General features: G+C 39.1%; 1 protein-coding gene across 4 annotated transcripts in view; it reads left to right on the top strand.

The window, feature by feature from the left end:
- Window positions 1-11,859, top strand: part of TLK2 (tousled like kinase 2) — a 159,440-nt gene extending 147,581 nt beyond the window's left edge. For all 4 annotated transcript variants that reach the window (XM_078155945.1, XM_078155946.1, XM_020997511.2 and 1 more), the window contains 3 exons: window positions 3,170-3,281; window positions 6,879-6,986; window positions 10,723-11,859. In XM_078155945.1, coding sequence (XP_078012071.1) covers window positions 3,170-3,281; window positions 6,879-6,986; window positions 10,723-10,896 — 394 coding nt within the window. In that variant the 3' untranslated portion in view covers window positions 10,897-11,859. The remainder of the gene's footprint in view (window positions 1-3,169; window positions 3,282-6,878; window positions 6,987-10,722) is intronic.
- Window positions 11,860-12,155: the final 296 nt, after the last annotated feature.

The following is a 12,155-nucleotide window of genomic DNA, read 5'->3' as shown; positions in this document are numbered from 1 at the left end:
ATATAGATTATTTCTACATAGTTGTTTGCATGCAGTCTCTTCCATTAGACTCTATGCCCCTTGAGAGGAGGGACTATTTTTTGCCTTTCTTTCTAATCCTAGCATTTAGCACAATTCCTAGCACATAGTAGGTAACTAATAAATGCTAGTTGATTGACTGAGGAGAAAGAATTTAATGAACATTGGATGACCTGTAGACCATGACCCTAGAAATCCTAGATGCCATATTTCAAGAAATCATAAATGAAAAGTGTCCAGATCTATTAAAACCAGAGGGCAAAGTGAAAATAGAATACATTCCTTTTCTCCTGAAGGAAACCCCATAATGAGAATTCCCAAGAGTGTCATAGCTAAAATCCAGAGCTTATAGGTCTGCCCTCTCCTCTTCCTCCATTACCCCCCAAAACTGCAAACAGCAAGGAAGAAAGAGTTCAGGAACCAAGGAATTCCGTGGTCAGAATCTTGCAAGACTTAGTAGCTGCTATTCTAGAAGAGGGGAAATCTTGGAGTTTGATATTCCAGAAAAACAAAAGATAAAAGTTTACAGCCAATAATAACTTTTCCTACAAATCTGAATATGTTCCTACAGGGAAAAATTTGAAAAGAGAATTTTGAAGCATTCTTGATGAAACGACTAGAAATTAGTAAAAATTGTGAAATACAAGCATAGGAATTAAGAAAAACTTAGAAAAGCCTTTATATTTGGAAGGGCTGTATGGTGATGAAATGCTTACATTCTCACAGTAGAAGAAAAAACAGATGTCCTTTCATAACCCTTATACATTTAAGACCTAATAGAAGCAGTTTTATAAGACAAAGGTCCTGGGAGTATTCTGTCTCAATGAACTTAAGAGAGGAAAGAAAAGGAAATGACAACAACAACACTACACTAGGGAAGAAAAGTGGGGGAAAAAGGAAAGAATTTAGTATTTCTTATTTGTATGCATGAGAAGAATAGTATACAAGTATAGAGAAAGGGGTGGGTGATTAGTCATTAGGGGAACCTCTTATTTGAACAGACACATACATACTCATAGTTTAAGTGTAGGTATACATTAACTCAACAGGGAAATGGGGTCAGAAAGAGGTTTAAGGGGGAAGATTGATGTGGGGAAGATTCAGGAGCAAAACAAACTTCATTGTAGGGGGAGAGTAGAGTTGCAGGATTCTCTGATAAAGGTATGATAGCAAGATATATAGGGATTCAATGCAAATACATAAAAATGAGAGATTTTCCTGTAGATGAATGGCTGGAGGATATGAATAGACAGCTCTCAAATGAAGATATGTAAGCTCTCAGAAAACATGCAAAAAATTCTCTTAAGTCACTAAAAATAAGGGAACTGGTAATTAAGACAACTCTGAGGTTCTGTCTCATCAGATTGGCAAGGATAATACAAAATGGAAAATGACAACTATTGGAAGGGCTAAGAGCAAAATAGACACACTAATGTAGTGTGAATTAGTCCAGCCATTTTGGAAAGTGATTTAGAGCTATACTCCCCAGAGTCACTAACCTTTCGTACTCTTTGACCTAACAATATTACTGTTAGGCCTGTATCCCAAAGAGATCGAAGAAAGAAGAAAAGGACACGTACAAAAATATTTATGGCATCTCTTTGTTGTAGCTAAACCTGGAAACTGAGGATTGCCCATCAGTTGGAAAAGTTATTGAAAAAAAAGAATCAAAGAGAAACTTTCTAGAGAAAGTTACTGGGGGAAAAAAGAGACCATTTGACATGAAGTCTTCTTCTGTTTTCTTCCTCTCAGAATCCCTTGACATCATCTCCCACTTTATACTCCTTTTGCCCAGTCTCTGACAGAGTTAGCCCTTGTCCCGGCCCAGGCTGCCTCCTCTAAATATAAACAACTCCTCCTGACTTCTCTAGCAAGTTGTATCCTCAACCATCCTCCTCCTCCACCTCCTCCTCCTCCTTCTTCTTTTTCTTCTTCATTTTTTTTGTTTGTGTATTTTGTTTTGTTTTGATTTTGTTTTTTCGGGGTAAGGCAGTTAGAGTTAAGTGACTTGCCCTGAATCACACAGCTATTGAGTGTTAAGTGTCTGAGGTCAGATTTGAACTCAGGTTCTCCTGACTCCAGGGTCGGTGCTCTATCCACTGAGCCACTTGGCTGCCCCATCTCCCTTCTTTCTTGAATCTTCAGTTTTTCCTTATCTATTGGCTCTATCTCTACCACCTTCAAACATGACCAGTCTGCCTCATCCTTAAAAATCTTCTCTAGCCCCACTGTTTCCCTCAGCCTATAAATATTATATTGATCTCCCTTTCTCACCTTTATTCCTTGAAAAAGTTATCTACACTCATTGCTTCTATTTCCTATTCTCTTACTCCTCAACTATTTTCAGTTTGGCTTTCGACTTCATCCCTTAATTGACCTCTGTACTCATACAGTTCCCACCATAATTCAGACCCTCATCACCTCTCAGCTAGATTATTGTTAACAGCTTCCTGATTTGTCTTCCTACTTCAAATCTCTCTTCCACTCCAGTCCATTCTCCACAGTATTGTGAAGGTAATTTTCCTTAAGTATTGATCTGACCATATAACTTCCCTACTCAGCCAACCCCAGCGGCTTACTCTGACCTCCAGGACAAAATGTCAGCTCCTCTGTTTAGTTTTTAAAACCCTACACTATACAATGTGGCCCCAAGCTTTCTTTTCATCTGTATTACTTCCCCTCCCATACTCTTATCCAGCCAAACTGGCCTTCTCTTTGTCATCATATGATTTTCTGTGTCTTTGCCATGATCTTTCCCTTTACCTGCAGTGTGCTTCCTTCTCCCTTTAAGATTCAGGAATTGTTTCCTCACCCCAACCCCAAGTGCTAGTATTTTCCCTGTCAAACCACCTTTTATTTAACTACTGTGTATATGTTTGTATTTATTAACTTTATATTTATTCTGATTATCCACCTTTAGATTGCAAACTCATTAAATGAGTAGCAATTTTCATTTTTTGTACTTGTATCCTCAGTGGCTGACATTTAGTAGCTGCTTAAATAAATATTGATTGATTGATTGGTTGTTAATATATATTATAGCAACCTGACTTCTCACCTTTTCTTAAAAAATAAAAGGTATCTTCTTGATTGAACGTCTTAGTTTGGCACAATTATTTTTTAAGAATCTCTCTTACTTTTCTTTTATCAGGTATTTGCCACCAGAGTGCTTTGTGGTTGGGAAGGAACCACCAAAGATCTCCAATAAAGTTGATGTCTGGTCAGTGGGGGTGATCTTCTACCAGTGTCTTTATGGAAGGAAGGTAAGGAATATGAACATTCATCTGCATCTGAGGGACAGGTGCACAGCATGGACTTTGGTTACCAGTACCATTCAGGCCATGGAACTGTCTCTTGCCTGAATTTTCTGTAGGAGGATGACTTGAAGATCATTAGTTCTTACAAGGTAGAATCCATAGAAAACTAAACTGTTTTAGAATTGCTTTCTGAGTAATCAAGGAATAGGCAATGATCCTCTAGCTTAAGGTGCCTAGTAAATGTAACTGACTGGCAAAAAAAAAAAAGTGATCTTTTTTTTGTCTGCACAAATTCTGGAGGAGCTCAGGCTCACTTTGGGGTGGCGTTTCTCTATCTACTTCTCATTCTCCTTTGCTGGATCATTATCAGTATCTCTGGATGATAAGTGTACACCAAGTCTTGTTTCTCAGGCCACTTTTCTCTCAATGTTCTCTTTTTCATTAGCTTTGACTGTATAAGCTACCATGGCTCCAGTTATCTCCTTGCACATGACTCCCAAATATATATATCTTATATCTACATCTGTATCTGTATCTGCAATCTATCTATATAATAGATAGATAGATACACACACTCCTGTAGACTTTTTCTTGAACTACAGTCCCACATCACCGCCTTTTTACTGAACATTTCAAACTGATTGTTCCTTAAGACACCTTACACTCAATATGTTTATAAAAAAATGCTTTGTTTTTCCCCTAAACCCATTCCTCTTCTGAACTAAAGCACTACACCATCCTTCCAGAAACCAAAGTTCATTACCTTACTGTCATCCTCGAGTCCTCATTCTTTCTCATCCATATGTGCAGTCACTTGCTACATCTTGCCATTTCTACCTCAGCATCTCTTGTATTCAAATCCTTCTCTGCTCTCATAGAGTTACCATTCTAGTTAAGACACTCGTACTTCTTGCCTGGAGTATTATAATGTCTTCCTAATTGGACTCCCTGCCTCTTTTTACTCCAATCTCATCCTACACACAGCTACGAAAGTGATTTTCCTAAAGCTCGGTTCTGACCAATTCGATCCTACCCCCAGCTCTGTGGCTCCCTATTACTTCAATATGACTCCAGCCTACCTCTCCAGTCTTTGTACGTGTTTTTATTTATTCACTTAATATTTATGTTGTATATGTTTATGGAGTTCTCTTCCTTGTAGACTTGTAAGCTCCTTTGGAGAAGGGATTTCCAATTCTTTTTACTCATACCCTCAGAGTCTGGAATGATTGTCAGGCCCACATTAAGTAGGTGTTTAATAAGTACTTGTTGATTGATTAGTTGGCCTTTAAGTCCTTTGACAAGATGACTCCAACCTACTTCACAAGATATACCCTACCATCCTCCGTCCTCATGCACTTAGCGTTCAAGGTCAGCTGAGCTGCTAGCTATTTCTCTGAACGAGGCCTTCCGATCTTTATCACTGAGTACATATTTGGTACTTAATAAATGCTTGACTGCCTCTGAGCATTCACACAAGCTGTCCTCTGTCCTTCCTTCCTCATCTCCTCCATTCAAAATCATCATCTGCCTTCAAGGCTTGTCTCTGGTTCCACTTCAACCTCGAAGCCTTCCTTGATCATCCCCAGTTGTTGGCGTGCTTGCCCTCTTCAGGTTATTTTGTATTCATTTATATTTTGTATGTCTCCAGGAAAGTGTAAGCTTCTGGAGGGCAAGAACTGTTTTGTTTCTGTTTGTATTCCTGTTGCTTTGTCCTATGCCTTATCCTTTCATTGAGGAGTAGGCCCTTAAGAAATGTTTTTTCAGTTGAATTCTACATTTACAAATTTGGTATCCTAGGATTTAGAATCCTTTCTGATTAGTCTGTACAGTTTCCTCAAAGGTTTCACATGTGATGTACTGTTTTTAAGTTTAGTTGATACCTTCATTTAAAAAAAAAAAGATTTTATGTAATTCTCCAAAATAAATACTTGGAGGTAATACAACCTATATAAATCAATCACAAATAATATACCTCAAAATTGAGGAAGAGAATATGCACATGTGGTTGTTTCCCTCCCTTCTTTCTCCAAACCACATCCTGAAAAATTGGCTGTTCCCAAGTTGGGAGAGGAGACTGTGGACTGTTTTTAATTGCTTGTGCTTCAGGTGACTAAATACTGGCAGCTCCTTCTACCCTCTGGTCCTAAGAATCTTTCCTGAAGGAGCTAGAACTTTTATCTGTATTTCTGTAAATTTATTTTATTTTAAAATTTTTCTTTTTTGTTATTATGAACTTGTCAAACGTCAATAAACACCATCATTTCCATTTGCAAAGAAGAACAGAAAGGATTGTTTATGAAAGATTGGGGTTTTTTTTCAAGTATATAATAAATTTAACATTGTGGTTAGAGTGAGAGCTTTTTATATCCCCAAAGTTTACACATGCCAAACCAGTAAAGACTATTTTCTTGATTGAAAACCATAATAAATAAATATGTCACAAGTTTCCATACTGGGGAGCCTGGCTCAGAAAACACTTTCATCTTCATCATACCTCTGTGCCTTTGATCAAGGCAAAGAGCCCTAATTAAATCAGTAATTAACCTTGGGAATAGAAATGTAAACAGAAATACAATCACTGTATTTGCTGACTGTTCTTCCCTGCTATAGATAACATTGATTTTTTAGAAGACTTATATGTTGTAACATGCAGTTATATATTTATATTTGGCGCTCTATATCATACACACACACACACATACACACACACACACACACACACACACACACACACACACACACAACACACACACAGAGTCATAGAATATCACAATGAAAATGAGACCCAAAAAGTTGAAGTGATTTGCTCAAGATCGTAGAGCTACTTAGCAGGACTAGAAGTCCAGTTTTGTAGCTCACACCCATTTTGTTTGGTCCATTAGACCATGGCATCTTTTTTAGACCAGGAGCTGGAGGGCAGCAGGCTGTTTCTACATTTCTTTTTGTATAACACATCCCTTTAATCTCTTAATGTCTTTTTGAATGATAATGATGAAATCAAGCACTTAATTAAGATTCTATCATCCTCTTTAACTCCCCAACTTTCCCTTTAATTTTTTGTCCTTCTGTAAAATGGGAGGAATACCCAGGAATGGTGAGGCTTATCATTTCCCTTCTCATGTAACATAGCAGTGCTGCTGTTAGTATGGGGCTTATAAGGCAAGAACTGTTTGTTATCCCCCTGTGGTACAAAGCAAAATTCAGGCTTGCAATTATACTTTTAGAATATTGTATAACAACCTGGTACTATTGAAGATGTTGAGCAGCACCTGGGACCATTCATTTTTGAGTATTCTTTCTCTAATTCCTCCTGCCTTCCTGCTTACAACTTCTGTTTTCTGTTCTGTATTTCATCTTTCTATCCTTTTTCTGTACCCTATGGGTTTCATTCAGGTCCATGGGTGTCACTCAGGACTAGAGAGTTTGCTGATCCCCGTTTTCTTTGGATTTGTACTCTAGACTTTTGCCACCCTCTGAGTAACTCATTTTTAAAGAGGTTACTTTCCTCCTCTCTTTACTTGAACTTTTTCAGTAAATGAATGGTGATGTTTTAAACTGATCATCTTAACAATCATTCTTTTTCTTTTTTAATAAATATAACAGCCTTTTGGCCATAACCAGTCGCAGCAAGACATTCTGCAAGAGAATACTATTCTTAAAGCTACTGAGGTGCAGTTCCCTCCAAAGCCAGTTGTGACACCTGAAGCAAAGGTAAGCTTGACATTTCCTAAGAGTGGAATGTTCACTTTGCCCTCTGAAGTGCTCCTTGTATGGCAACAGATATACAAGTTGGTTATTTTTCCAACAGTTATTTAAATGTTAGGTCAGTAATGAATTACTGTTGATGGCAGCAGACGCATGAATCCTGCTACTGTTCCCTCTTCCTCACCCCCATTATTCCCATATGAGTAATGTTAAATCAGTCTGTGTCTGGCTAGCCAATCTGAAGGCCCCTAAGGGAGGGAAAAGAAAGGAAAGGCAGTTTTGTTCATTCATTCAGCAGATGATTTCCTGCTCTCCTGCTCAGGTGTTACTTTGAAGGGCTCACAGTCAGATAGGAAAGGCAAGAAAATGAAATAATGAAAAAGCCTGGGCTTAATCCTGGCTCCGCTACTATATGACATTGGGCAAATCATTTCACCTCTTAGACCTCTTAGAGCTTCTGTTTTTCATCATCTGCAAAATGAGGGGTTTAGACTAGATGACCTTTAAGGCCCCTTTCAGACCTAAATCAAATAATCCCAAGATATGAAAAAAGTTAAATGACCATATTGAACACCTTAAATGACTAATGAGGAGGACAGACAAAGTGCTTTAGGAGTTCAGAAGGGTCATTGTGGGCTGGGGTAATGAGGAAGGACTTTATAGAAGAAGCAAGAAGAGCTAGACAGGCCTTGGCTTAGTGATCTTGCCAGCTCTCTTTGATTGTTTTGCTTGTGACTGTTTAAAACAATAGTGTTAAACTCAGATTACAAACGAGGGCCCCTAAACATGAGAATACCTGTGGGCACATAGTAACCTAGAAAAGCACGTATTATATTACCTCTGTTTTATTTGTTTGTATTTATTTTGTTAGTTCCCAGTTAAATTTTTATCTGGTTCAGGCCTCACTTGGGAATATTATGGGCCACATGTGACCCACAAGCCATGTGCTTGACATCTCTGGTTTAGGAGTTTAGAATGAAGACTTTCTACTTCCCTTAGTCTTAATAGCAGTTAATTCAGGAGGCCTATCTTCAAGCATATCTCAGACCTTGTGGTGTCCTATGGGTGCTATGGGACAAAAGGGCTTCCCTTACAGAATGATGTAGCAGGTATAGATGACACTATTGATCCCTTGACTATCCACATGTGAATCACCTGCAGTGTATTTTTAACCCTTGCATATGCCCCTATACTGCCATTCATCTTCCACTCATACCTGTTATATATACCGTGAGTGTATATGCTAATACTAGTCTAAATCAGACATAAATAATAAGGTAAATCTGCTGGGAAAGATACCGTGTTGTGTATTATGCTTTGCTCCAAAGCCAAATGTAAAATGACAGATTATTCATACCACTGTCATATTCCAGAGTTGACTATATGCATTCTCTTTGTTTGTTTATTTGTTTTAGCTGGGCAATGGGGTTAAGTGACTTGCCCAGGGTCACACAGCTCGTAAGTGTTATGTGTCTGAGGTCAGATTTGAACTCAGGTCCTCCTGACTCCAAGGCCGGAGTTCTATCCACTGTGCCACCTAGCTGTCCCTACATGCATTGTTTGTTCACAAGATTCACTCAACACTGACCACAGACACTTTTAACTCTCTTTATCTGACCAGACTTCCCGAGATACCTTTTCGCACTTCTCTATTCCTCTTTTGCCTGGTGTCTGTGTTGGTAGAAATTGCCACAGATAGTAAATGAAAGATCTTCAAGTCTTTCTACAACCCATTCTTCTTGCCCACTCCTGCCTAAGAATGAAAGATTATAGTTTTTCTTAAAATGTGGCCAATGTCCAACCTAGATTAAAGAACACCAGTAAATCTCCTTGATTCAAGGTAGCTCATCGGGAAAGTTGCGTGATAAAATCCAGGGATAATTGTCTGTATTTAGTTTCCTAATGTGCTTGCCAAGTAGAGATATGATTTTTAAAAATGAAATGGACATGTATAATTTTCTTTTTTGAAAATGTGTTATGAGCAGTTAGAAAAATGAATAGTTTGTTTCCGTGTTTATTGGGGGGGGAGTAGATCTTTTACTAAAAATTAAAAATCAATCACACTAAAAAAGTTTTGGTTTAATAAAATAGTTTAAGAGTGCAAAGAATAAGGAAATATGAAAAATGTTGTGGGTCTTTTCAGTCCTCAAAGTTTAGGAACTACTGTAGTCTTTGAAACCTAATGTCAAAGAGATTTTTAGTTCCAACATTGAATCTAGGTATTCTCCTACTCCCCAATTTATCTATTCTCTAAGTTCCTTTGCTTGGGATACAATGTATCCATCAACCACTGAGATCTTTCCTGCAATTAAGAGTGAAAATCTAGTAAATTAATGACATCCAGTAGAAACAATTATATGTGATAGTGTCATCATACCTAAATTTGAGAGAAGCAAGTCCCATTTGCTCCACAGGTATAGTGCAGAAATCACTGTTGCCTACTTTGTCCCCTCCACCCTAAGCCTGATTAGGTAGTGAGCATGAAACAGTGACCCCATGTGAGTTTTCTCCATTTGTGACACAGTAACCAAAAGACTGGTCATCAGGTTTCTTCCTAGATGTGATGAATTTCCCCTTGTCCTGCCTAACTGGTGGCATTAGGATACTCAACATAAAAAACCTGTATCCAAATCTTCACTTTTTGTCTTCCCCAAAGATCTTATATAACCTTTTTTTTACAGTATTTTATTTTTTCCAATTTTCAATATCCTTTTTTTTTTTAAATTTTGAGTTCAAAATTTTTCTCCCTCCCTAAGATGTCAAGCAATCTGATATAGGTTATACATTATAATTAAATTCCTATTTTCTTCTTTTCAAGCTAATCTAAGTGCTTCTTCTAGTGCCCTTTCTTGTGTTATTTTGTCCTCTGGAAGCCCCACTTTCCACTTCTTGGACTTTTTTTTTTTGGTGAGGCAGTCGGGGTTAAGTGACTCACCCAGGGTCACACAGCTAGGAAGTGTCAAGTGTCTGAGGCCAAATTTGAATTCAGGTCCTCCAGGGCCGGTGCTCTATCCACTGTGCCACCTAGCTGCCCCTTGGACTTTTGTTTGAGGACTGTTTTAGTCAATCAAGCATTTACTATGTGCCAGGTACTGTGCTAAGCTTTCAGCATAAAACAGGAAAGTAAATATGGGCCCTGCCCTCAGAAAGCTTGTATTCTAAAGGGAAAAACAACACACCCATAAATCAGTACATGCTCTTCCTGGCTTTGAGTTATTTCTCTGAAGTGTCTTTTACCACTTCATCTTCTCCTGGAGGTTTGCTGGTATTGGTGCTCTGGTAGGGGACTCCAAAGATGGCTCAAATTGTACAGTACTACATTTGTTATCTCTTCCTTAGTTGGACTACCTACCCCCATTTGCAATAGAGACACCAATGTAAAGGGCCCAAAGCAGGGTAAGGCCAGCAATGCGCATCATTCACCCCCATCTGTGACTACTTTAATGGGAGCTGCTCAGGGTTGGGGTGGGGTGCAGGGAAGGGAGGAAGGTGTATGGTTAGCATTGGCTGCATTTCTCCCTCCAACCCCCTTTGTTTTGTGGAGGGAGAGAGAAGCAGGTAATGGCCTGTACATTTTCTGTATCTCAGCTTTAACATCCAGTGATTTTATTTGAAAAAAGATCCTAGTCCCATTCTTTCAAGAATTTCCAGTTCTGGCTACAAGTTGCTCCTAAACCTCAGGCTGATGATCTTGGGATCTCCGGTAGGAACAGGCTTCCTCAAAGCTGTTTTCCCTTTCTAGGCATTTATCCGGCGCTGCCTGGCCTACCGAAAAGAGGATCGAATCGATGTCCAGCAGCTGGCATGTGACCCCTATTTACTTCCTCACATCCGAAAATCAGTTTCCACAAGCAGCCCTGCTGGAGCTGCAATTGCATCGACTTCTGGGGCGTCCAATAACAGCTCTTCAAACTGAAACAGACTCCTAGGCCAAAGACTGTGCAACACAAGCGGACAAATGGCATTCAGCAGTGGATTCGGAGAATAGCGAATCTGAATGGATTTCATGAAACCTGTACCAGGTGCTTTTTTTTCTTGCTTTTTTCCCATCCATAGAGCATGACAGCATCAGTTCTCATTGAGAAGAAACCTTGGGCAGTGCCAGCCAGGCCCTGCAGGAAAAAGCCCTGAGGTCCCCACGTCACTGGCCGCCGTGTGTGGCTGCTCTGAGTGAGGGGGAAAAAAACAAAAACTAACTGGATCCATGTACTGTGAACGTGCAAACACGCAGACTCGGGGGGGTCCCTGACGCAGCGCTTCTGATGAAGAATGTGGACTTTGAAAATACAGACTGGGCTAGTCCAGTGTCTATATTTAAACTTGTTCTTTTCTTTTAATAAAGTTTAGGTAACATCTCCTGAAAAGCTCACAGCACAAAGGCTCAGCTGGGGATGGTGTTTGACTTCAAAGGAAAAAAAAAGTTGCTATTGCCCATTGATGGCACTAGAGTTAGTGTTCTCCCCTTCTCCCCCTCCCCTCCCCCCATAATTTCAGTTTTTAAAAACCTACAGCTTCCCTAGTCCCCTTTTTTATTTTTGAAAGAAAACATTTGTTCGCAAAGTGAAACCCATATTAGCAGGTACGTGGAAAATGTCCATTCCAGTCAGATGCAGCTTTCTCCTCATCCATCTGGCCTCCTGTTAACAATTGTTTTCCCTCATCTCAGTGGGGAATCAGTTGAATGGGAGAACAGAGGTGTGTGGCTTTTTGCCATTAGATAAGGAATAAGGTTAGAAGACTGCAACTAGGAGTCTCTCTAGGTTTTCAACTGTTTCTTCACAATTTAAACACTTGACGGTTGTCCCTTTTAATTTATTTGAAGTGCTATTTTTTTAAATAAAGGTTTGTCTGCCCATGCAGTCCTCTTGGATTCTCTGAATATAGTATCTGTTGAATCTGTTAAAAGGAAAAAAAAAGAGAGAGAAAATAGGCTGGGGAGCCAAATGTAGTAACAGGGATCAGTAGCTTCCTTCACATGATCTTTGTGCTCACTAACAATTTTATGTTTCTGGTTAATTACATTAAAATTTAAATAGTATATAAGCTTTCCTCTGCTAGATCATTTGGCAGAAAGCTCCTCTACTCCTTTTCCATTATTGTCCCCTCCAAACTGGTGTGTGTGCGTTCCGGCGCGCTGTGGTTGTAACTAACTTGTTTAGACTCATGAGATGGATT

This window comes from Phascolarctos cinereus, unplaced genomic scaffold (genome assembly GCF_003287225.1).
Source record: "Phascolarctos cinereus isolate Bilbo 61053 unplaced genomic scaffold, phaCin_HiC Scaffold_5;HRSCAF=322, whole genome shotgun sequence".
Taxonomy (NCBI): Eukaryota; Metazoa; Chordata; class Mammalia; order Diprotodontia; family Phascolarctidae; genus Phascolarctos; species Phascolarctos cinereus.
This window is presented reverse-complemented; position numbering and strand designations above follow the sequence as displayed.